Source organism: Balaenoptera borealis (assembly GCF_965194805.1).
Source record: "Balaenoptera borealis genome assembly, chromosome: 13".
NCBI lineage: Eukaryota > Metazoa > Chordata > Mammalia > Artiodactyla > Balaenopteridae > Balaenoptera > Balaenoptera borealis.
In genome coordinates this window covers 88,149,659-88,175,879 of record NC_138870.1, presented here as the reverse complement: position 1 = coordinate 88,175,879, position 26,221 = coordinate 88,149,659, and the positions used below count along the sequence as shown (strand labels likewise).

General features: G+C 40.2%; 2 protein-coding genes across 20 annotated transcripts in view; one reads left to right on the top strand and one right to left on the bottom strand.

The window, feature by feature from the left end:
- The window catches only part of GLT8D2 (glycosyltransferase 8 domain containing 2), a 56,459-nt gene extending 34,945 nt beyond the window's left edge, over nucleotides 1-21,514 (top strand). For 15 of the 16 annotated variants that reach the window (XM_082349935.1, XM_082349934.1, XM_082349946.1 and 12 more), the window contains 8 exons: nucleotides 885-977; nucleotides 8,023-8,194; nucleotides 10,596-10,713; nucleotides 12,101-12,185; nucleotides 12,822-12,934; nucleotides 15,536-15,702; nucleotides 17,950-18,062; nucleotides 20,913-21,514. In XM_082349935.1, the coding sequence (XP_082206061.1) occupies nucleotides 885-977; nucleotides 8,023-8,194; nucleotides 10,596-10,713; nucleotides 12,101-12,185; nucleotides 12,822-12,934; nucleotides 15,536-15,702; nucleotides 17,950-18,062; nucleotides 20,913-21,085 (1,034 nt within the window). In that variant the 3' untranslated portion in view covers nucleotides 21,086-21,514. The remainder of the gene's footprint in view (nucleotides 1-884; nucleotides 978-8,022; nucleotides 8,195-10,595; nucleotides 10,714-12,100; nucleotides 12,186-12,821; nucleotides 12,935-15,535; nucleotides 15,703-17,949; nucleotides 18,063-20,912) is intronic. The other variant, XM_082349940.1, reaches the window with a different exon arrangement.
- A 118-nt stretch (nucleotides 21,515-21,632) lies between these two features.
- TDG (thymine DNA glycosylase) overlaps nucleotides 21,633-26,221 on the bottom strand; it is a 32,277-nt gene continuing 27,688 nt past the window's right edge. For all 4 annotated transcript variants that reach the window (XM_082349927.1, XM_082349924.1, XM_082349926.1 and 1 more), the window contains exons 8-10: nucleotides 24,583-24,754; nucleotides 24,039-24,164; nucleotides 21,633-23,616 (exon numbers count right to left, since the gene is read on the bottom strand). In XM_082349927.1, coding sequence (XP_082206053.1) covers nucleotides 23,483-23,616; nucleotides 24,039-24,164; nucleotides 24,583-24,754 — 432 coding nt within the window. In that variant the 3' untranslated portion in view covers nucleotides 21,633-23,482. The remainder of the gene's footprint in view (nucleotides 23,617-24,038; nucleotides 24,165-24,582; nucleotides 24,755-26,221) is intronic.

Below are 26,221 nucleotides of genomic sequence, written 5' to 3'. Positions count from 1 at the left end.
GGCAAGCATCGCTGTTCTGGAAAGGATGGCCCTGGAGGCTTAGACTGGGAAGAGGTATTGGGATCTTCTAACCTCTTACTCAGGGCAAGAGTTTTCTGTGCATCATCCTTGACCAGTGGTAGAATTAACTGAGAAGCAGCTGTTATAATGACCAAGAACATGTATTCATAATAAGCACTGGCTCATCATAAGTGTTATATAAATGTTGGCTATTATTTGAAACAAAGTATTCCTGCACAGAAAGTGGCTCCAAAGGCAGCATCATGCAGTCATCAAGGTTATAGCCTCTGCCATCAGACTGCCTGGGTTTAGCCCTGGCTGTCCTTAAACTACATCTGTGTGTCCTTGAGTATCAGCGGTATCACAGATTATCTTTTTTTTTTTAAGATATTCGCCATGTATTTCTTCTTTAGGTCTTTTTCTTTTTTTTAATTTTTATTTGTATATTTATTTTTGGCTGTGTTGGGTCTTCATTTCTGTGCGAGGGCTTTCTCTAGTTGCAGCAAGCGGGGGCCACTCTTCATCGCGGTGCGCAGGCCTCTCACTATCGCGGCCTCTCGTTGCGGAGCACAGGCTCCAGACGCGCAGGCTCAGTAGTTGTGGCTCACGGGCCCAGTTGCTCCGTGGCATGTGGGATCTTCCCAGACCAGGGCTCAAACCCGTGTCCCCTGCATTGGCAGGCAGATTCTCAACCACTGCGCCACCAGGGAAGCCCTATCACAGATTAACTCTTGACTCCACGTGCTACCTGCTTAGAGAAAGGTTACAGGCCTCCAGTCCTGTGTATGTCAGGGAGAGCGTCTGTTCCCACTGGCTATTCTAAACTTATTCCACAATTTCAGTTTGATAGGTTATACTTGAACATGTTTCTGTTTTTATTTCAGTTAACCAGGTGTTGCTGTTCCTTCTGATTGTGACCATCTGTGGGATTCTGTATAAGAAAGTTCACAGGGGGACTGTGCTCAGGAACGAGACAGGTATGCAAAGTGCCATAAGCCAGTCACAAAGAGTCAGATACTCTGTGATTCCACCACCATGAGGTACTTAGAGTAGCCACATTCATAGAGACAGAAAGCCTAGTGATGACTGCCGGGGGCCGGGTTGGGGGAGGGGAAAGGAGAGTTATTGTTTAATGGGTATAGAGTTTCAGTTTTACAAAATGAAAAGCGTTAGGGGGATGGATGACAGTGATGATTGTACAACAGTGTGAATGTATTTAATACCACCGAACTGTACACTTGAAAATGGTTAAGATGGTAAATTTTATGTTGCGTATTTTACCACAAAGAAAAAATATACTAAAAAAAAGAAGACTGGAGCAGGCAAGCAGGCATGTGGTCCATCAAGATGAGATACCTAAGAACACAGTATGAGTCCTTCCAATAGCTGGGTTCAGAGAGAAACAAAAATTCAGTCAGCTTCCAAGTACCTGCTTGTAGAATATCCACCCAAGGCCAAATTTTCAGTTGTGTTCTAGAATGATCAGTGCTCTTCAAACTTAGCACATATCAGAATCACACAGAGGGCTTGTTCAAACGCCGTCCTGGCCCCAGGTTTTGAATCAGTAGTTTGGGGGTGGGGCTGAGAATTTGCATTTCTGATGAACTCCCAGTTGACGCTGAGGCTGTTGGTTTTCGGACCTCGCTCTGAGCGGCCTGCTCCGCATCCATCCTTTTGGAGTCTCTCAATAATTTCGCTTATGAGCAAAATCGCTGCGTTGACCGTATGTCCTCCTCCAGCTACACTGGGGAGCCCGGTTTCCCTCTTCAGGGGTGAATTGCATGGGATGGAACCTCACTTCTCCAAACATACAAAGGCAACACACACAAAAATTAGGTAGCACCAGTAGTGTTTTATTTTTCATTAGTTTACTGTTTTATATCAGCGAAATGAATATACTCATTTATGGAAAATACAAAAGAAAAATATTACCTGTAGTTGTATCAGCCAAAGACAAATACAATTAATATTTTGGTGCATTATGTACATTCATATTCACACTTCTTTTCTAAGTCAGAGGCTTAGGCACTGGACACACTACAAGGAACAAAATAACGTCCCTGCTCTCACAAAGCTGACTTTTTCAATATAAAAAAACTCATAATGACTTCCCTGGAGGCACAGTGGTTAAGAATCCACCTGCCAATGCAGGGGACACGGGTTCAAGCCCTGGTCCAGGAAGATCCCACATGCTGTGGAGCAACTAAGCCTGTGTGCCACAACTACAGAGCCCGCGTGCCTAGAGCCCATGCTCCGCAACAAGAGAAGCCACCTCAATGAGAAGCCCGCCACCACAAGGAAGAGTAGCCCCCACTTGCCACAACTAGAGAGAAAGTCTGCGTGCAGCAGCGAAGACCCAACACAGCCAAAAATTAATTAATTATTTAAAAATTCATAAAAAATTAAAAATATGTATAATCAGGTCTAAATGAACACTAGGAGCCTCTGGAAAGCGAATGATTTCCATACAGAGATATGTATGCAGATGTTTATAGGGCATTATTGATAGTAGCCCCAAACTGGAAGCAATCCGCATGTGAATCAAGTAGTGACTGTATAAAATGTATTATATCCATGCAATGGAGTACTTTTCAACAGTAAAAAGGAACAAACTACTAATACATGATACAATATGAATAAGCCTCACACACATACTAAATCAAAGAAGCTAGACCAAAAACACCACATGTTGTATGATTCCATTTAAAGGAAATTTCTAGGAAAGGCAAATCTATGGAGACAGAAAACAGGTCAGTGGTTGCCTGGGGCTGGGAGTGGGAGTGGCTTGACTGCAACCCAGCTGAAGGGAAATTTTCTGGTGATGAAGATGTTCTAAAATGGGATAAATTTACTAAATATCATTGAACTATGTACTTACAGTAGGTAAATTTAAAGAAATCTACATTAGTCTGCCTGGGCTGCCATAACGAAATACCACAGACTGGGTAGCTTAAACAACAGACATTAATTTTCTCACAGTTCTGGAGGCTGGAAGTCCAAGATCAAGGTGCCGGCAGGGCTGGTTTGTCCTGCAGAGGAATGCCTTCTCTCTGTGTCCTCACGTGGCCTGGTGTCTTTTCCTCTTCTTATAAGGACGCTAGCCATATGGAATTAAGGGTGGGCCTCATTTAACCTAACTGCCTCTTTAAAGGCCCTATCTCCAAATACAGTCACATTCTGAGGTACTGGGGGTTAGAGCTTCAACATATGAATTTTAGGGGTATGCAATTCAGTCCATAGAAGTATGTAACTAATGACTCAATAAATTGCTTTGAGAAAGGTCGAGAGAGAGAGAGAGAGAGAGAGAGAGAAAGAGAGAGAGAAGGTCATACAAGGTCAAATGTTGTCTGAACTTTGAGCTTGTTACTCCTCACATTTTACTTCCTGCCCATAAACCAACACATTCAGTCGGCTGATCCCATTGCAAATTCCTTTCTCCATGGAAAGAAATGAGTTGCTTTTATAATAGCTGTTAAAAGAACTGTTAGGAAATGCACATCCTGATTAATTGGCTATATATTTATATACGATAAAGTGTTTTCACCACATGAATGGATCCAATAACACATTTTTATCCCACACAGTGTTAAAATTAAAAAAAGAGAATCAGTGTTATGAAATACCACTCAAAAGAACATAGTTGGCATGGAAAGATGGATGTCTGTGGTATGTAAGTGGAAAAAGCAGGTTACAGAAGACTATGAAAAGTTTGATTTCATTTTGGTTTTAAAATAATACATCATATTTCATGTAATATTTATATAATATGTAGTATATGTGCTTTTGTATGTACATTAAGAAGGGTTTGAGAGGCACATACCACACTGGTAACCTTTGGAATGTGGGCTGAGAGGTCTGCAGACAACAATCACCATTTACTGGATACTCTTCTGTTTGACTGGAATTTTTCAAGAAGTGCATGTTAATATTTTATAGACTTTATTTTTTAGAGCAGTTTCAGTTTCACAGCAAAACTGAGCAGAAGGTACAGAGATTTCCCTCAAACCCCTTTCCACCCCCCCACACGCACACGCGCACACACACGCATGCACGCACACACGCTCACGCGCACACACACGCACATGCGTGCACACACGCTCACACACACATGCACACACACACACACGCTCACACACACACATGCACACACACACACACACAGCCTCCCCCACTATTAACATCCCGTACCAGAGTGGTACGTGTGTTACAATCCGTGGACCTATGTTAACACATCATTTTCATTAGTGTCCATAGTTAATTTTTTTTTTTTTGGCCGTGCTGCGCAGCATGCAGGATCTTAGTTCCCTGACCAGGGATCAAACCCGTGCCCCCTGCAGTGGGAGCAGGGAGTTCTAACCACTGGACCACCAGGGACTTTCCACCAGTGTCCATAGTTTACATTAGGGTTCACCCCTGGTGTTGGTGTTGTACGTTTTATGGGTTTTGAGAAATTTATAAGGACATTTATCTATCATTATAGAATACAGAATAGTTTCAGTGCCCTAAAAATCCTCTGTACCTCACCTATTCCATATTAATCTTCACAATTTTTAAAACATTAATTCAAAGAACTAGTGTCATAACGTTAAGTCCAGAGGCCCTGGGAAGTCATGTACTGAAGAAAAACATGGTACCATTCTATGTAATCTCCTGATAATGACATTCCATGGAATCTCCTGACAATTTCCTTGCAATCAGCATGCTGGTGATTCACTCTTGGCCCATTCGGGGTGCAGCAAGTTTATATGTTTGGCTAAAACAGTTCTAATTTGAAATGGGATTCAGAGATCTGGCACTGGGAGAGCAGACATTTCACCTCTTCTAGAAATGGACATTGTTTGATAAGAGTTACTTGTGAGAAGGGACTAAAGCAATATAATAAATTTCTAGTCCATATGCCATTATTATGAGATTTTTATGGGCACCAAATGGCTTCTCATAACCAAACCTTTTAATGGTCTGGCTCAGGCAGCATTTGGTGTAACAGATCCAAGTAGTACAATGGCTGATCCCAAAGATCTGCTAGGATGAGGCATTGGTGAAGAATTACAGTTGAAAAATCTTCCCACCCTTCCTCCAATGTGCCTTCATCTATCATTCTGTCCAGGGAAGACTTCTAGGCAGAGAGCAGTATTTTTGGCTTAGGTTAGCTCCCAGGTTCTCTGACTGGCAGAGGCTCTTAAGCAGTATAGTGGTGTGATGTGTCTGCAGCAGAGCTGTAAACTCAGTGTTTGACCTTCTCTTAGGGTGCTCTTCTTTCATGGGGACGTGTTCCTCCAACCTCATTCTTCCCATAGCCTGATGAAGGCCTCTATCTGAGCCTGACAGCCAGGTACTGCCCCAGATTTTCAACCCTTCCCTCTTTCTTTGCCCCTAAGAGTCACCCATGAATTATTCCTCTAGGGCCCTGTTCTCTAAGGCCAATGCATCATATCTGTTTAGTTGATTTCAGCAGACTTTCATTAAGTGCTTGCTAGGTGCCAGACTCAGTGGGGATAACACAGTGAGCTTACAGTCTAGTATAGGAGACATACACATAATAGATTCTTCCCATGCAGTGTGGTAAGTGCTCAAATAAATTTCTAATAAATAAGTTTCTCAAACTCAAATAAGTTTCTAATAAATTCACCCAGCCAGCCAACCAGCCAACCATCCAAAATGTATTGAGAATCTACCATGTTCCAGGCACTGGGCTAGCTGCAGAGGAGACAGAGGTGAACAAGATACTGTCCCAGCCTTCACAGAGCTCCTAGTGTTACAGAAGAGAAAGGAAAAACATGCTACCAAATAAATTGCAGTGCAGCTGGTAAATCCACCCACAAGCAAGGACAGAGTGAGCATGGGTGAGGGCTGAACTAATTTGTGTTAGTGAGCTGTTAAAGGCTTCCTGGGGGCTCCAATGTCTATATTGCATTTGGAATGAATATGTAATAGTTAGACATGCAGGAGGGGATGAAAATAATATTCCAGACATCAGAAACAGCCTGTTAAAAGGCATTGAGATAAGGGACAACATGGTGTCAGTATTCAGGGAACCGCTAGTATTTTTGCAATGCTGGAATAGAAGTAGACAAGGCTAGAGCAGTGAACAGGGACTGGATCCATGTGTGCCAGGAATGGAATGTGGCTCTATCCTATAGCAACCATGGGAGAACTTTAAGCAATGAAGAAACATCATTGCTTAAAGTTCTCCCATGGTGTCAAATTTTCATTTAGGCAGATCACTTAGATGCCTGCAGGTACCATATGATTAGGCAACATACCACATGGTTAGGGGACCTCCCCAAGATGACAGTTTAGTCCAAAAGGAACAATCCCTTAAGAAATTTTTTTTTCTCTTTATAAAAGCAACCTGTAATTACTTTGGAGAGTTTGGAAAATACAAGAAACACAAATAAGGAAATTAAAATTACTCACAATTCTATAAATAGACACAGATCCATTTGCAAATATGCATGTGTCAAATTGGGATCAAATACTGGAGAGAATTTTGTGTTCTCTCCCCCCACCCTTAACATTGTATTATGAGCATTATCTCATGCCAGCAAATATACTTTGAAAAATTATTGTAGTGGTGGAAATTTCACTTGCGGAGGAAGGTGGTGGAAGAGATGTAGGAGATAAAGAGGGAGGCCTTTCAATATTTCTTAAATTATACAAAGCAGAGTACCTGGTGGTTAGTTTCATACATGTTTGTTGGATTAAATATCAGCTAAAACTACCCTGGGTCTGAATAATAGAGATTTTGCAAAAAGACATCTGTAAAGAAAGAGAGAGCTTTAAGTAAAAATCAGATATCTGTTTGACAGTGAATACTCTACATACTGATAATTATTATTCTTCGTACCTAAAAGTTGTGTTGTGGTACTGAAATATGATGTTATGACATTAGTATTTTATATCATAGCCAAGAATCAGAAGAATAATCAATTATTCATCTTATGCATTAGTCATACTTTTTCATTTATCTCCTTTTTTTGCCATCAACTTTTGACTCCCTCAACAAGAGGGTGGATAACAGAAAGCAAGATCACAAGCAGTATACTTTATAGCAATGTGGGCAAGGTAAATATTCCAATTCAGACAAGAGTTGAAGAGTGAATCAAATGAGGCTTTTCAGCTCTTCACATATTTTTCAACTGTGTGTATGTGTTAGGCTATCTGATTGGCTTAAGAGAGCTCCAAAATAATAGTGACTTAAGCAAAATAGAAGTTTACTTTCTCTCTCAAGTGAAAGTGTGATGTGTCAGTTCCATAATCATCCAGATCAGGATCCTTTCTATTTTATAGTTTTGGTGTCCTCAAGAGGCAGTTTCCATCTCATGGTCCAAGATGGCTGCTTTAACTCCTATCATCATATCAACATTCCAGGCAATGGGAAGGGGGAAAAGAAAAGGGGAGGGTAAGCATATTCCTTTTAAAGGCAAACTCAGGTGTTGCACATTTACGGGCACTAACATCCCATTGGTCAGCACTTGATCACATAGAGCTGCAAGGGAGTCTGGAAAAATATTCTTAGTGGTTGGCTAAGTGCCAGCTAAAGTTCCAATGTTGTATTTCTTTTTTTTTTTTTTTATAATTCTTTATTTTATTTATTTATTTTTGGCTGTGTTGGGTCTTCGTTTCTGTGCGAGGGCTTTCTCCAGTTGCGGCAAGCGGGGGCCACTCTTCATCACGGTGCATGGGCCTCTCACTATTGCGGCCTCTCTTGTTGCGGAGCACAGGCTCCAGACGTGCAGGCTCAGTAGTTGTGGCTCACGGGCCTAGTTGCTCCGTGGCATGTGGGATCTTCCCAGACCAGGGCTCGAACCCGTGTCCCCTGCATTGGCAGGTGGATTCTTAACCACTGCACCACCAGGGAAGCCCCCAATGTTGTATTTCTAAGAGAAGAAGGAGAGACTGGATATTGGAGAATAATCGGCAATCTCTTCCCCACTACGCTATCTTCCCCCTGGAGTGTGGAAGACAAGTCAGACTGTGACATTCCTTCATGTTCCAAGGCTCTGATTTTGATGTTTCCAGATGATGACTCTGAGACTCCTGAGGATATGGAAGATGAGATTCCGGTGGTGATTTGTGCAGCAGCAGGGAGGATGGGTGCGGCCATGGCTGCCATCAACAGCATCTACAGCAACACTGATGCCAACATTTTGTTCTATGTAGTTGGACTCCGGAACACTCTGTCCAGAATACGGTAATCTGTGTACTACAGACTTTGGAGTTTTCTACTTTCTTTTAATTGTCCTTGTCTTTCTTTACATGGATTCCCTTCTTTCTTTGGTTTGATAAATTCCTTCAAATTAATGAGGGGATGACCTGAGGTTTACTTGATGGCCTGACAAACGTGTTCCTAGCTAAGGAAATTTTAGCAAAGCCTCATTAATCCGGTAGGGCAATGCACCATTCTGCAGAAGTGAATTATCTAATGAATGAAGGAAACCCAATCCTTAAGCAGTTTATATGAGTCTTTCTTTCTAAAAGTTTCTCTTTTCTCTGCTTTCTTAACCTGAGAGACTATTAATATAATATAATAATTTAAAATGGCTCAGAATCATCACTAATTATAATTTTTAAACTGCAAAGCAGTCTCTTTCCTATCACACACCATACTAAAACATAAATTGGAGTTGGATTTAAAAGAAATAAACAGGAAATAAAATTCTAAATGTATTACTAAAATGCGGGATAATTGTATAATTTTGGTATGGAGAGTGACTCCTTGAGCCCAAGGGAAAAACACTGACAGATTTGACTGCTAATATTTAAAAAGTTTTAACTGATGAAAAACACTGAGTGAAACTGATCACACAACAGATTAGGCAAGATATTTTCAACATGTATTATAGACAATGGATTACTATCCAAAATATATAAAGAATTCTTACCAAAAAAATTCAAAAAGATGAGCATATAGTAGAAAAATGAGCACAGAATACAGACAATTCATAGAAAAAAAAACTATAAATGGCCAGCAAACATGAAAAAGCATTCCATGTTACTAATAGGGAAACGCAAATTAAAACAATGGCGTGGAATTGTCCACTCAGCAGGATGGTAAAAACTAAATAGGACAACACCATCCTGTTCAGGAAAATGGACATGCTTATTCCTTGTTTACACAATGTACACTTCATAAATTGGTAAAGCAATTTTGGGAGGGCAATATGGCAATATCTAATAAAATGGTATATGCATATATAGTTTGACTCACCGTTCCATTTCAACAGCTGGGAATCTGTGCTGCGGAAATTCTAGTACATATGACCAAAATATATGTACAACAGTGTTAATTTTGGCATTATGTGAAGTAGTAAAAATATTGTGAAGTGCTTAAATGTCCGTCAGTGAAAGAATATTTAAATGAACTATAGAATATGATCCAGCTATTAATAAAGAAAGAAGGTATAGAATATCTCCAAGACATATTACTAAGTGGAAAATACAAGTTACAGTACACCTCATATAGTATGACCCACTTTATGAATGTCTTAACCTGTTTGAGCTGCTGTCACCGAATGCACAGACTGGATGGCTTGGCTTAAAAACAAGAGAAATTTACTTCTCAAGTTCTGGAGGCTGGGAAGCCCAAGTTCTAGGTGCCAGCAGATTCCATGTCTGGTAAGGGCTCATTTCGTGCTTCATAGCAGGCTGTCTTCTCGCTGTGTTCTCACATGGCAGCAGGAGTAAGGGAATTCACTGGGATGAACGTCTTTTATAACGGGCACTAGTCCCATTCACGAGGGCTTCATCCTCATGACCTAATCACGTCCTACAATCCACACCTCCAAATACCATCACACTGGGGATTAGGTTTCAACATACAAATCTGTGGGAGACACAACATTCAATCTATGGTAATGAAATCAAAACCCCCAAACTGTACATTTGTACATGTACATATATGTATTTCTGTAAAAAAAAAGACCCAGAAAGATCCCTGGCTGTTAACAGTGACTATTTCTAAGGAGGATGGAGGAAGTGGAGAGAGCAGAGATGAAGGGAAGTTCAAGGTATTTCAAGTTCTGTGAGACTGAGAACACATAAGGGGAGAGAGTGGAGAGGAGGAGGAAGAGAAAGTGGGGAGCAAGGACAGAAGACTGAGGTAAATCTTCTCAATGCAAAGGTAATGCAAAGGTAAATTCAAATCATCCTTGGAGTCAAAACAGCAGAGTAAACATGATTCAGTCAAAGTAGCAGGTTCAGAAGGCCGGGCTTCCTTACAGAGCTGTTAACTCATGGCAAAGAGAGCACCGTCAACCACAGATGCTGCTTTATAAGAAAGAAGGAACACTTTTTGTTCTTCTAGTTTCCTGTGGAGATTATGTGGATCTGGGGAGATATTTGGTTATTACTGTTTTGCTTCATTTCCTTTGCAGAAAGTTACGTGAATGAGAAAAAAAAAAAAAAAAGATTCAAAGCTAAACCAGATGGGGAAAAAATCAGAAGGATTTATAGACTAGACTCTACTAAGGTTGCACATATTTTATTTTTAACTTTCTATGGAGGCAAGAGATTGAGGCACTAGGCAAATTGAGGAAAGTTTGGAGGTGTGTGCTCGAGGTTGTTTTTTGTTTTTGTTTTTGTCATCCCTTTAGAAAATGGATCGAACATTCTAAACTGAGAGAAATAAACTTTAAGATCGTGGAATTCAACCCTATGGTCCTCAAAGGAAAGATCAGACCAGACTCCGCGAGGCCTGAACTGCTCCAGCCTGTGAGTAGGGATCGCACATGTCGGGGATGGTTCTCGGTGAGACCTCGTTCGGTGCAGAGCGCCAGCCACTGGGAAGCACACAGAATGTTTTTGAAGCCTAGCAGTTTTAGATGTCCACCAAACTCTGCTTATTTATAATTCAAAAGCCACCTACTGCAGAAAGGATGTAAGATGGTTTACATAAACCATAATGAAGCTATGAAAGAAGAAACGAAGCGTAAGAAAATGCAGCATGCATTTATGTGTGTAAATACGCCTGTGGGGTGGGGGAGGAGGGCCCGAGTTGTGAGGCCTAGAAAAATTATTCCCAGCCCAGAGGCAGTTGTGTGTACCGTGCCGGGACCTTACACTTAGCTCAGAGTATCCCAGCAGCTGAGGAAAAACGGTAACAAGGTGGATTATATACTTAAGAGTATTGACTAATACTTTCAGGAGACACCAACTTTCTTCCTGACATTGGGAATCTTAAGGTGTTTTACTGCAAGAGTTCTTACAAAAGGGACCCTCTTCTGCATAAAGAGTGGTGTTTTTGATGGCAGGTGTACAGAAAATGCAGCCCCCTTCTACATGTGATTATTGTTTAAATCCATCCTTGAAAATTAACTAAATTCGAAGCCCTCTGATGATAAGATCTTTTCCCAATTCCAGATATTTATTATCAAGAGTGCTAGCTGAGTTGGGACTTTGCATTATACAGTATTGTAGCTATTAAAACATTAAGACCCCCATCCTCAGCCCATGCTTCTCTGGCTTTTTTCTGGTTCAAGGAGCTAAGAGGGTGAACCTGTGTGTGTGATGTGATGACGTGTGAGATGAGCTCCACATGCGCACGCACATGTGCGTGTATGTATGAGTGCACATATATGTGTGTGCGCGCACACGCACACGTGCGTTTGTGTGCACTTGTGCACGCGCATGCACATGTGAGTTTATGTATGTGTGTGCGCGCACACATGTGCTGCATGTGTGTGCATGCACGTGTGTGTGTGCATGTGTGTGTGTATGCGCATGTATGTTTAAGGCTGTTTTAGTTGACAGTAGTCAAATTACTGAGTGTAGAGGAAGGCAGGCAGTTTGTGGCCAGAAAGATTGACAGCCTCTGTGACTCCCGCTGCATCAGTTCACAGAGATGAAAGCGGGGACAGTCTCAGCAGTGGGGGGTTTGGATCTAGAAGAACTGCTGACCAGCGCTGGTTTCAGTCCCAGGGCCCAGGTAAACTGGGCACCAGGAAGCTCGGGTGAGGCCTCTTTGCAGCCTCTGTTTTATTCTGCTCCAGACCTGGAGCTGAGCAGAGGCCATGGTCAAAGCTGACCGCCCCCAGCACCCCTATTAGTCACTGGGCCTTCTGTCTCTTCCCCACCGTCACTGCTTTTGTTGTTTTAACAGCTGAACTTTGTTCGATTTTATCTCCCTCTGCTTATCCATCAACACGAGAAAGTCATCTATTTGGATGATGACGTAATCGTACAAGGTATGCTCACCGATGCCAAGAACACTCGGAAACAGAGCAGCTGATAAGTAGAATGACTGTCTCTCTTCATTTTTGAAATATCTAGTGGCTCAGTGATTTTGATTGCTTATTAAATTTGGGAGTATAGTGTTGTTGTTAATCAGGGAATACTTTGAAAACAGGGGTTGATACTTTTCTGGGACAATCCGGTTGACTTTCTGAGAGCCACTCTCTGATTGTCAAAGTCTGTAATAAGTAGCTTGTAAAAGCCTGTAATAGGTGGCCTTTCCTTTTCCTGCACGCCTAAAATGTAGGGGGATAAAGCCTCACTGACAACATTCTTAGAAGCGAGCTAAGTTTTAGTGTTAAATGTCACCTTCTCTCTCTCCCGCGTGCAAAATAAGACGAGCATTGGTGTGGTACATACACAGCAACAGAAATAAAGATATCTGACCAGTGTTGATCTGAGCTTATTATCAAGTGGCTTTTTAAATTGATATGACCTATTCTTATCAAGAAAATTGCCAAGCCACTTGAAACCATGGATCACATACTTTTCCCCCACAGCAAAATCAGTGATTGTTTAAGCTCGAAGGCTCTATCTAGCCCTAGAATGAGTGCTATACTATTGTTAACTCCTGGTGTTTGTGAATCCAGGGGACATCCAAGAGCTGTACGACACCACCTTGGCCCTGGGCCACGCGGCAGCTTTCTCAGATGACTGCGATTTGCCCTCCTCCCAGGACATACACAGACTTGTGGGGCTGCAGGTGGGCACATGTCTCGGGAATCCTCCCTTTGCCCCTTCTCCTCCCTGCACTTCAGAACGAGTGTCATCCTCACCTTGGAGAAGACTGGGGGACTGCTGGGAGGCAGACAGCCAGGGGCCTGGGCTTCCCATTCACATCCCAGCTCTGCTCCCACCGACTCCGGGGCAAGTTACTCACCCCTGCAAGTCCCGCTTTCCTTACCTGAAACATGGCAACAATAACATCTGTTTGGTTGTGTTTTTGTGAGTTGTGATGAAATAACATGATGTCAAAGTGTCCAGTAAATGCTCCAGAAACGATGGTTGTTATCTAAGTCACTCGCAACCACATTCTATGGCAGAGATGGTGTTTTCTGTAAAAGTGACTCACTGAACCTTTGGTTCTGTTTTCAGAGTTTTGACCATTATTCCCCGCCCCACTCCTTTCAGTAGAGGAAAATACTGATTTTGTTCCAAGGTAAAGAGCTCCTTACCCTGGTAGAAATGAAGACAGTCGAACCCAGATGTAACACCGAAAGCAAAAGAATGGCTTTACAATACAAGATGCTATTACGAATCGATGCTGTTCTTCAAAAAAAGTTCCAGGAAATAATTTTATATGTGTGACATTTAAGCTGTGACACACTTTAAGGCCTAGGCCCTGGGGCCAGACCTGCCTGTCAAAATCTTGGCTCCATCACTTAGTAGCTTTGTGACCTTGGGCAAGTTACTTAATCAGTGGTTTTCTCCCTCATTTCTTTTTTTTTTTGGCTGATTGATTGATTGATTAATTGATTGCTATGTTGGGTCTTCGTTTCTGTGCTAGGGCTTTCTCTAGTTGCGGCAAGCGGGGGCCGCTCTTCATCGCGGTGCGCGGGCCTCTCACTATCGCGGCCTCTCTTGTTGCGGAGCACAGGCTCCAGATGCGCAGGCTCAGTAGTTGTGGCTCACGGGCCTAGTTGCTCCGCGGCATGTGGGATCTTCCCAGACCAGGGCGCGAACCCGTGTCCCCTGCATTAGCAGGCAGATTCTCAACCACTGCGCCACCAGGGAAGCCCTCCCTCATTTCTTAAATAGAGGTAATAACAGTATCAATACTTCTCTGGTAGGGTTATTGGGAGAGTTAAATTAGTTAATACATGTAAAGCTATTGTATGCAACTAATGAGGTAATGTGCGTGAAGTTCTTAGAACAGTGCCTGCACATAGAAAAGTGCTCAAATAGTTCCATTACATCCATGTTGTCTTTGAGCATCCCATGAGGTGGGTGAAATAGTGTGTCCTTCCTCATTTTACATTCACTCAAAACTAGCTATTGAGTGCTTGCTATGTGTCCGACACTGTTTTAGGTGCTAGTAACACAGCAAATAAAACTAAAATTCCGCCTTTGGGTAGCTTGCATTCTAGTGGGAAGAGGCGGTCAGCAAGCAAGTAAAATATTGAACAGAGGATCAGGGTGGAGGTGGGGTTGGATTTTAAGTTGGGTGATCAGGGAAGGCTCCACTGAGATGTTGTCACTGAGCCTACACCTGAAAGAACTGAGGCAACTATCTTAATAGATATTTAGGGGAAAAACATTTCAGAAGAGGTAACAGCAAATGCAAAGGTCCTGAGGCAGGGGTGTGTTTGGTGTATTAAAGGAACAAGGAGGTCAGAGTGGCAGAGGGGTCAAGGGGGAGAATAATAGAAGTTGGAGAGGTAATGGGGGCGGGGTAGATGGTGGAGGGCATGGCAGGCATTTTAGGGAGTCTGGGTTTTACTCTGAATGAGAGGGGAAGCCACTGGAGGGGCTTTGAGCAGATAAGTAACACTGAGACAGAGTGGGATTGAAAAGGGTGGAAGCAGGACACAGGTTGGGAGGAGCTGGCAGAAATCCAGTGAGTGGTAATTATGGTTCGGACCAGGAAGGTAGTAGAGACAGTAAGAAGTGGTTGGCTTCTGGGGACTCTCCAGGTGGTCCCGTGGTTAGGACTCCACGCTGTCACTGTTGAGGGCCCAGGTTCGACCCCTTGTCGGGGAACTAAGATCCCACAAACCACGTGGCACGGTCAAAAAGCCAAAAAAGTGGTTGGCTTCTGAATATATTTTGGAAGATGGGACGGACAGGATTTGCTGAGATCTGGATGAAAAGTGAGTGAGGAGGAGGAGTCTAGGATGACCTAATGACCTTAGGTGTTCTGTCAAACTGGAAGGATGGAGTGGACACTGAGGTAGGGCAGGTTGTAGGGAAGCAGGTTTGGGATAGGCTTGGGATCAGTTTTGGGATGTAAGGAGAGCTGCCTCACTAAGCACCCACAAGGACAAATAGAGTTGGCAGATGTAGTGGAGCTGGAAATCCAGAGGAGAGTTCCGGGCTGTCTACACGGAGAGATTTAGAGCCATGAGACAAGATGAGGCTGTCTAGGGAGTTGATGCTGCAGAAAGGAGCAGATGCTGGACATGAGACTAGGGGCACTCAGTTTTTAGAGGTTGGGGAAACAAGAGAAAACTGGGAAAGGACTCCAGGAAGTGGCCAGTGACACAGGAGGAAGCCCAGGTGCTGCATGATGGTCTCAAGAAAGTGGTTATTTTCCAGAAACAAAAGATTCCTTGGTCAAAAGCACACATATCCTCTTCCTTTATAGAACACGTACATGGGCTATCTGGACTACCGGAAGAAGACGATAAAAGACCTTGGCATCAGCCCCAGCACTTGCTCTTTCAATCCTGGTGTGATTGTTGCCAACATGACGGAATGGAAGCACCAGCGTATCACCAAACAGTTGGAGAAATGGATGCAAAAAAATGTGGAGTATGTGTGGCCCTCTACCAGTTTTTCCATGCTTGGGAGTAAAATTATTCCATTAATTTTCTATGCATAGCTCAGGGGTTAGAAACATTTCAGACATCTGAGGTCAGATTTTCTTACAGAGGCACTGTTGAGAAAAAAAGGGAGCAGTGGATGAAAAATCCATTCTCAAACGATATGTCATAGGAGGTGAGATCCTGTGCAATCCCTTATTATACAAACATTTTCTAATAAATTGTTTAGTAATGTGATTTTTAAACCTTCTCCCAGAATTCTAGTGAACCTTTTTGACTGCAAATCATTTATCTTAGTCGAGTTTCTCCTTCTTACATAGATTTATTTTTAAGAATTATTTTATAAAGTCAACTTTTTAAAAAATAACACTTAACATTTAATGACACAGCCTTAAAATTTATAATGCATGCATTGACAGAATTCCAAAAACTAATTTATAAATTCACAATACCAATTGGAAATTTTAACATACTTCTCTCAGTAAATGATAAAGACTAAAAATTAGAAAGCTTATAGAAGAGTTGAACAAGACAATTTACAAGCTTCATCTTTATACATATTGATAATATAAGACATTTTAAATATCAAAGAACTCTTATAAACTACCTTTTTATTGTAAATTAATTAAATGCAATATCATTAGCAAAAGAAATATGATGGGGAAAACATTATAGGCCATGTTTGAAATTCATAGACAGAAGATAGTATTCCAGAAGAGCAGGTTCAGGAAGATATTTCAACATTTTAAGGAAGGGAGAGAACAGGTATTACACCTGTATGGGTTAGGGGGTAAGCCTACAACCAACCAGTCAAAGGCCCTGTGAGTCTGGTTCCTGGAGACATCAGAGCAATTGATCCTTGTACTGATCCCACTGTACTGAGCTCAGGAACATACCTGGACTAAACTCATGTTGGCCTGTAGGGGTTGAGGGAGATGCCTGAATGTACTGTACTGAATTGCTCTCAGTAATAATATTATATATTATATAACAATAAGTTTGATGATCTCAGGCATATATTCCAACTAGCCTATGCTCAGACTTCCTCTGGCCTGTTAAGATTGAGAATGCTGGGTTTCCTGAACAGTGATATTACCCTCATTCACTTACGACATTATAATCCATAACTGCAGGATCTTAGGGTGTGGAAATTTGCCCTTCCATCTGTCCTGGAAAATGTGCTGTGTATCCTGACATCGCTAACTTCCTTAAGGATCCTTTAGAAAAATGAATCCAGCTTGATTTCCTAAAGCAATGTCTGTGTTTGGTCTTTCGTCAGTTTAAGCCCCCAATGAAATTTATCAAGTCCTGTTTGTAAAGTCAACTTTTTAAAGACTGAATTTTTTAGATCAACTCTAGAATTTTTTTTTAATTAATTTATTTTTGGCTGCATTGGGTCTTCGTTGCTGCGTGCGGGCTTTTTCTCTAGTTGCGGCGAGTGGGGGCCACTCTTCGTTGCGGTGCGCAGGCTTCTCATTGTGGTGGCTTCTCTTGTTGCGGAGCACGGGCTCTAGGCGCGCGGGCTTCAGTAGTTGTGGCACGCAGGCTCAGTAGTTGTGGCTCGCGGGCTCTAGAGTGCCGGCTCAGTAGTTGTGGCGCACGGGCTTAAGTTGCTCCGCGGCATGTGGAATCTTCCGGGACCAGGGCTCGAACCCATGTCCCCTGCATTGGCAGGCGGATTCTTAACCACTGCGCCACCAGGGAAGTCCCAGATCAACTTTAAAATATGCATAATACATTGACTGACTTAAAGCTAAAAAAAGTAAAGTAAAATAAAGATTGAATTTTTAAATCATTTTTCATCATTGAAGTATTAAGAGAGAAAATAAAAATAACACAACCACTATTATCATGGCATTGTATATCCTGTCCATCTTTTTTATCTGGATATTTTTAATATTATCATAACCTTGAATTTGTGAGTAAAGTCATTCTAAATAATGTAGGATCAGAATTTGGGATCTTCGAAGTTTGCCATAAAAAGGCCTGAGAAGTAAAATGGCAAAATATTAACACTGTGTGAATCAGGGTAAAGTATATGGGAGTTCATGGTATTCGTCTTACAATTTTGTGTAGGTTTAACAATTTTCAGAATAAAAAGTTGGAGAAAAATGAAAGACCATAGACTTATTATATAGTGAGGGACTGTCTTACACCTTTTAAAATGATTAGATTCTACTTCATCTGAGTCTGTGGGACTCCAGGACAAATGTTGCTTTTCTATTCTGTTTCTTAGGGAAAATCTCTACAGCAGCTCCCTGGGAGGAGGGGTGGCCACCTCCCCAATGCTGATTGTGTTTCACGGGAAATACTCCACCATCAACCCCCTGTGGCACATAAGGCACCTGGGTAAGTATTTCAGAAGAACACCAGTGTGCATTTTATAGACCCAGTGAGCACCAAGGTGAAGAGCGTGTGCTATTGCACCAGCTTCCTCAGTTCAAATCCTCCAGGTGACCTTGGAGGTGACCTTGGACACGTTACTTAAGCCTCAGATTCTGCAAATGCAGGTGATAAAAATGACCTGAGAGGTGTGTTTCTAGGAATTCAGGAAAAGCAATTAGACTCATGCTTAGCATATAGTATGTGCTTGCTAAACATGAACTATTGTTACGATGGAACTTTCACTGTCAGAACTTTTTCACATGCCTTTATTGCCCTCTTGCAGTAGCCCATAGTGGACAAAACCAAATGAATAAGCATAACAGCTTATGATGAATTTAGATAGCCAGCAATTTCTCTTTTAAAAAGAAGTTGTTTAATGACTGTGCACTACGTGAGTCCCTCAAGTCTTTTATTCACTCTTCACTACAGGAGTACAGGCTCTGGGGTATGGACTGGAGTCCCAACTCTGCTCTTTTCTATGACCCTGGGCAAGTTACTCAAGCTCTCTGTGCCACAGTTTCTTCACTTGTAAAAGGAAGCTAAAGGAACCTTATGTTTTTACAAGGAACAAATTACCTAATATGTGTAAACTGCTTAGAACAGAGCCTGGCACAGAAGACATTCACATTCATTCAAACATATGGCCACAACCCATTAGCCAAAACCACTGGGCCAGATCTGTTTAGAAATGTAGAAAGGTTTTGAATTTTTAAAAGGTAATGTTGTGCACGTACTTACATTATGCAGTACCCTGAGAGGGTTATAGATTTTGCTGCCAAAGAAGTTATTAAAAATCTTTTTGTTTTCAGACATTTGGGGATTGATTATTTTAGAACTGGAGACAATGGATTGTGGACTTATATTTACCAGGTGCCCATACACTGCCAAGCCCTGGGCTAGGCTCCAGGGATAGACGTGAACATTACTTCTCTCAGAACAATCCTGCAAGGTGATATGTCCCCTACTCTCCCTTGTAAAAGGAAGGACAGACAAAACTGTGGAAGTTGGGTTACTGTCTCCTCTGAATGATGCTGTATAGATTTGCTTCTGCCTCACCAGAATCTCCCGATTTTTCTGAGCATCCATATGCATACAAGGATGACATGGGGACATTAAGGACACTAATATTCTGTCTGATTCGCTTTATAGTAATGTTGGGTTCACTGTTATGTCAAACATCAACATTTCCATGTGATGAGTGTGTAGAAAATCCCATCAAAGTGGAATATCTATGAAAATGTTTTGTAGGAACAGCTATGCGGAGCTTAGATCGGTAGGGTTAGAGCAGTTTCTGATCTTGGAACAGAGACTCAGAATTACATTTTATGAACCATCTAACTTATTGACAAGTAGGAAGGGGCAGAATCTTCCCAAGGGAGAGAAGCCATTTTTCCTTGTAGAACAGAGCCTACATCTCTGCTGAACGTTTTGGAATCAGGGATGGTCTGCAAAGTAAAGCTACACAGAAATCATTTGAAAAATGATTCCGTTTTAGAGTTTGTTGAAAGCAGAAAGCAGTGTAACACTAATGGGTATTAAGTTTGGGTCCAAACAGGTAGGCTTAAGATTTTTAAAATTTATGAAATTTATTTAGCTAAGAGCAAAACTGCAAGCCCCTACAGAGTCCTTCAGTCGTGGGGCTGAGAGACAATGTCCTACTTCCTGGAGACTTCCCACGTGAAGGCTTTGCTCCCCAGATGAGCATTTCCTTGTATAGATTCTTTGGAAGTTGATAATTATTCCAATTATGCTACTATAGCCCAAACACCTAGCTCCTCTTCTGCAACTCCCTGCACAGCTATGTTTATGAATAATGAAAGAAAGGTTTGGAGGGGGGTGTTTCCCTCTTACATCATATGTTAAAACGAGAATAATAATATTCTAGCTATTCATCCTCTCTTGACTCAATGGACTTTCAGTTGTTTTTTTTAAAAATACCACATTCTCTTTCCTAGAAAGAAAATGTAACATGATAGGGATATTTAAAAAATTTATATTCACAAGATCTTAATGTACTTCTGGAAGAGATATTCTAAAAATATTCTGATCAATAACAATATCAAAGTAAATGCGTAGTCTCTAAGCGATTACTTATGAGGAGAGTAATATTCAAATGGAGGCAGCTGTTTGTTAAAAAGTAGATCTCATTCTCAGTCACATTTTATAGGGTAAACACAAGACTGTTTAAAAGAAAATGCTGCCATATTAAGGACGGAAAATGCAGAGAAACAAGAACTATAAACTCTGGGTGGGAGTGAAATTAATACAAAATCTTTGGGGAACAATTTGACAATCTCTTATCAAAATTTATAAGGCACAGACCCTTCAATCTAGCAGTTCCATATACAAGATTTTATCCTACAGATATTGTCTATACAAGATATGCATAGAAGACTGTTCATTGTAGCATTGTTTATGCTTGTGAAGGGATAGAAACAGCCTAAATGTCCTTAATAAGAAACTCACTCAACAGTCATATATCCATTCTACGCAGTCATTAAAAATGATTCAGTGAAGTCACATGTGCTGCTGTGCAAAGTTTTCCAAGACAGTAATTTTAAAAGGCAAGGTACAAAAAATACACACACACACACACACACACACACTGGTATACAGGTAGAACATTACTGGAAGAATTTCACGAGAAACTCTTTAACAGTGGTTATTTTGGAAAATTAGGGTAGGTGGTAAATTCTTCATTGCATACCCATTGATTTGTCTGATTTTTTTTTTTATGATGAACTTGTATTGAATTTTTAATATAAAATTTTAATTTCCTAACAAACCTATTACTTTCCTCTAAACACAATGAAGGCTGGAATCCAGATACCAGATATTCGGAGCATTTTCTGCAGGAAGCAAAACTACTCCACTGGAATGGAAGACATAAACCTTGGGACTTCCCTAGTGTTCACAACGACTTATGGGAGAGCTGGTTTGTTCCTGACCCTGCAGGGATATTTAAACTCCATCATCCTAACAGCTGATATAACACGACATTTTAAATATTTCCTGTATAAATAATGTGGAATTGTCCATTTGTAGCCTACCATACCACTGTTCTTTATGAACAGTACCTTTGATACAAATGATCCACAAAAACAAAAAACCCTACTGTGTACAAATAGTACCTTGAATCATATAGGTATTGATTTACTTCCTTAAGTACAAGTGGCAATTATAAAAGATAATGTGAGTGAAACATACTATTGGGAAGAAATAAACCCAGATAGATTTCAGCAATCAATTTGCTTAACTCTGAATGAAAATTATAGCCACAAATTTAAAAAATTTCTAAATGTATTTTTCACATGTAGATATTTTTTAACAGGTTGACAGTCTTGTCTTGGGTAGAACAGTATATTACATTTAAAACGTGAAATGTCTGAAAAAATAAAATATTCATAGATTTTTAATGATTTTCATTATATATTATTCTACATGTTAAATATAGTAGAAGACAAACTGATCTCAGGTTAACATGGGGAAAGAATACCAGTAAGTCTTGCTAAAGAAAACAATGCAACTTAAGGATAATCATCTTCAATATTTTTTATTGTAAAAATCATCAGATTTTCAAATGAATTTTAAAACTTTTTAAATATTATTTAATGAAAAAGTCTCATATTGTTGTGTATAGGGTATATCAACATTTACTGTTCATCTGTCATATTTAATGAAAAACACCATTATTGTATGCTTGAAAAAAATCTTCAAACCCATTCTCTCGTGCGTGTCCATCATAATTTAAAAGGTATTTTCTCCACTCAAAAAAAAAAATCCATGTAAGGCTGTAATTGTTAAAAACCAAAGTAATACCTAGTTACATGCTTTACAGAGTCCCAGGAAAAAATAATTAAATTGTTCCTAATCCCTGATGCAAGGCACTTCAAAGCACCTGCACAAAACATCCATGTAAACAGCAGTACAGTACGTGATTTAAATAACACGAATGACTTTTACACAGCTTTACCTAGACTAAAGGAAAAATAAAACCCATCATAGCTACAGCTAAAAAAGCATGTTAAGATTCACAACAATAATTTGTATCTCTTATTACAAAAAAAACAGGCTATATAACCTTTTAGAAAAAAAAACAAAACCTCATAAATATTTTCATATCAAGAAACAGCATGCTCCCTGGGTAGGTATAAAATCAGAATATTCAGAAGTGATCAGGATAAATGCAACTGGCATTTCTGAATACCCAGCTTTGATATCCACCAGGCCTAGTAGTCTGGACTATTTGTAGCACCATGGAAAATGCATTAGAAAATCACAAAGGTACATTACTTCAAAGTAACCTGGCCATGAGGTTCACTTAGTCCACAGTAACAAATAGCAATGATGAAGAGAAAGAATTTTTTAAAATTACTGGCTTATTCGATTTACCTAGCAAGAAAAATCCTGTATTATTTATTTTAGTACATCTCATGTACATAAAGCACCAGTTTAAATAAGATTATCAAACACCTCCAGCATCTTGTTACTCGATCTGAAAGTTCATTTCTCATCATTTCCATGTTACATGCTTAAAGCCAAGGAGGATAAAATTTGAATGGTGATAGATACTGAGAGAGAAATTCAGTTCCTTCCCTATCAAATGTATGTCTCTCAAGTAAAACACAGATGAAGTAGCAAAATTTAAAAGGTCTTCTGCACTCTCTGGAACTTACCGTCCCAGCAGAATAGTTTCTGCCTACTAGAGGACCAGCACGTGGGGGTGAGAGGGCCAAAGCCAGGGCTCATGGCCCTGACATGTAAGGCCGGGTTAGCCTTGCTGCTGCAAGGCCATACTCTCCATTTCTACTACCAAGCAACTCTCACAGACGCTCACCACTGGTAAAGCAAGGAGGTCTGAGTGTGAATACAACTCAGGAAGCCCATCAAACACCACTAAAAACTACCAAATGAGACTCCACTGAGGGTTAACCTCACAGATGAAAATCAGCACATTTGCCTCTTTACCAGTGGGAATCTCATCATCAGCACGCCCTTCTTACGCACGAAAGGGATAACGGTGCGTCTAAGTTTACGCACAGTTAATAATCAAGTGTAAATATGCAGACTCTTTCATTTTTAAATTACAGGTTAAAAGTGACTCCCAAAAGAAAATCAATTTCTTCATAAATGAAAGATAGTTTATAAAAAGCTGGAATGATGATTAATTCCAATACAAAAACTCATACACAAAAAACTCCACTTTCTCCTTCCAAAGTACTTAGGTCCGTAAGTAGTTCTACTGTACCATGATTACATCACCAGAGTAAAATATGAATAAAATACTTCAGTTAACAAACCACTTTGAGGTGGTGTCAAGAGGGCCACTTCTTGACAACTGCATTAAAACTGCAGCATTTAAGCAGGGCTGAGAAACACCATTCTTAAGCATGGTTTCCTTCTTCCTGTTCTTGCATCCCACAGTGATTATTAAAGGAAGGAATCTGGTCTGTAAATGACTGGGTCATCCACTGCCCATTGGGAATGTCACTGAAAGTTGATCCTCCACTGTCAGCCACTGGCGGGGGGGAAGGGAGGAAGAATGTTAGTTTATTCTATTTAAAAGCTTTAAATGATCTAATTAGGAGATTTTAACAGTCCAGTGAAGGAGAGCTGTTATTAAAATAGTTAAGCAAGCTTCTTGAATACAATTGTAAATTTCTATTCTATTTTAAGATACGGACTGATAAATCCTCATTTGTTATTCAAGGAGGGAAATGCACTTAGGATGACTTGGAGTCAGTGACTTAAAGAAAATGAGCTGTAAAAGCTTGTGAAGTTAAACGCCAAATAATCATCGAATTTTCACTCTAAGTCACTAAATAGATTTTTTATTTCCGTTCCCATTCTTCAGTAATTTACTCTCTCTAAAAAAACTTTTTTCCCCAATCCTGGCAAAACCGAGTCTTTGAAAGAAACAAACAGACGGAGGGGACGTACTCAGCCCATCTGAGGAGAAGCTGCAGGGTTCACTACTGCACGGATTTTCACTATAAGCGCCACCGTACGCTGCTTCATAACCCGGATCATACTTCTCTTCCTTCACAGCCATCTTCTTTGCATCCTCTGTGAGAAGGGTAAAAGGGATTTAAAACTGATTTTGTATAACAATTTTGAAGAGAGCTTTATTCAGAAATTATCGTGAACAAATCTTTTTCTTGAATTTCACATCTGAGACACAACTTCCGCTTTGAACTCTTTGTAACATAAACCAAATTAACTCATAAAAGCTGTCAAAACCTATTAGATTTAATTTTAGGTGAGCTACACTGCTTCTTGGCTCCTCAACATCTGTAGGAGCCCCCAGATGAGACAGGAAGTCCTCGGTAAAAGGATTTTAATAGTGACTAACACCTGTTATCAGAGCACTCTGGCTGCCAATATAATTGTTTTCTTTTCTCCTGCTTAATTTAAAATTCACAACACACTTTCTATAATGTAGACATCCATGAAATGAACAACAGGAGTGATAATGGTAACATACCTTGGGCTAGCCGCAGGTCAAATGTATATTGCACCTCTTGAACTTCTGTGTTTCGCTCAATGCCTTTCAACTGATCTCTTAAGTCTTTCAGCTTAATGTAGTAATGAACTTTGTCCTGGGCTCGAGGAAACTGAGCACATCTTGCACTGGATGATGGCATAACATAGCAGAGCTAGAATCATAACATTTTGTAGTTATAGAAATCTTACAAGTCTATTGAATCTACTCATCTTGAGATTAGAAAATCTGTCTTTCTTTGGGTTAATAACTTGATACTTATCATATAAATATATGCAAAATCAATAAAAGTAGCTGTGTTTGAGTTCAAATTTGTAATATTTACTTAGTACAAAGTCAATAAATCAAAAACAATGAGGCTTCCCGCCTCCCCCAGTGTTCGTACAAAACGACATATAAGTATACAATGAAAAGTCTTTCCTCCAAATTCTGTTTCTATCCACCTAGTTCTCTTTTCCAAGGGCAATCAATTGCTAGTTCCAGAGGTTTTCCATGAATATACAATCAAATAAACGTATCTGATATATGTACTCTCCCTGACCCCTTTTAAAAACACACAAATGGTAACATGCTCAATTCCCTATCCTGCACCCTGCTTTTTTTACTCAACAATGTATCTCAGAGATAATTCCGTATCAGGTATCCATATCAGAGTAAAACAAGCTTCCTTTTTTATAGCTGTGTAGTAGTTTCATAATTTAACCAGAGCCCACCTGTGGGCATTTAGGTTGGTTCCAATCTTTTAATATTATAAGCTGTAGTGAAAAACCTTGTATATATTTAATTTTGAATATGTGTGAGTCTATCTGTTGGATAAATTCCTAGAAGTGGAATGGCTAGGAAGAAAGATATTTGCATTTATCATTTTGGATGATGATGACAAATTGTCCTTCACAGAGCATAATGTATATCAGGATATATATATCTTATATAAAAGAGTGAGGCTGCTGAATTATGGACTTTCCAGTTGCAATTTTTTACAATTTTTAAATTGGCCTCTATACCATATATTACAGAAAAAAAACCAAACCGTTATTCACTTATTTTGTTTTGTTTATGCAGCATTTAGAAAATCCTGATTTAGAAAGATATGTAGGTGCAAACGCTACCAGGTTTTGTAATAGCAGTTTCCAAGCTCAAGACAGTCTTCGATTAAAGTGATCCAGAAACTTGAAAAAGTAGATTTTTTCAAAGCTGGATCACTAATATCATCAATAACTCTGAATACTTCATGATAAAGAATAAATTTTATAAGATAAATGCACTCACAGATCATTGTAAGAGCTAAAACTACCTATCTTGATATGATTCAGGTTCACTTATTATTGCACTACTCTGATCACACATCCAAGAGACATACCTGAGCCTCATCTGGCATTTAAGGGACAATAATGCAGTACTTTATAGGAAGTAGTGAACTCATCTGTACAATTTTACCCAAGTAGACAAGGGTAGGCCGCAATTTAAAGAATGACCAGTGCTACAACCTACTTTATCAATCACATATTTATTAGTTAAAAACAGAAGAAATTTAAAAAGAAGTTAAAATATATATTGGTGGCAGAAACTTTATTCTGAGGTCTCCACAAAAACTTGTCAGCACGTTGGCTTCTTGTCATTT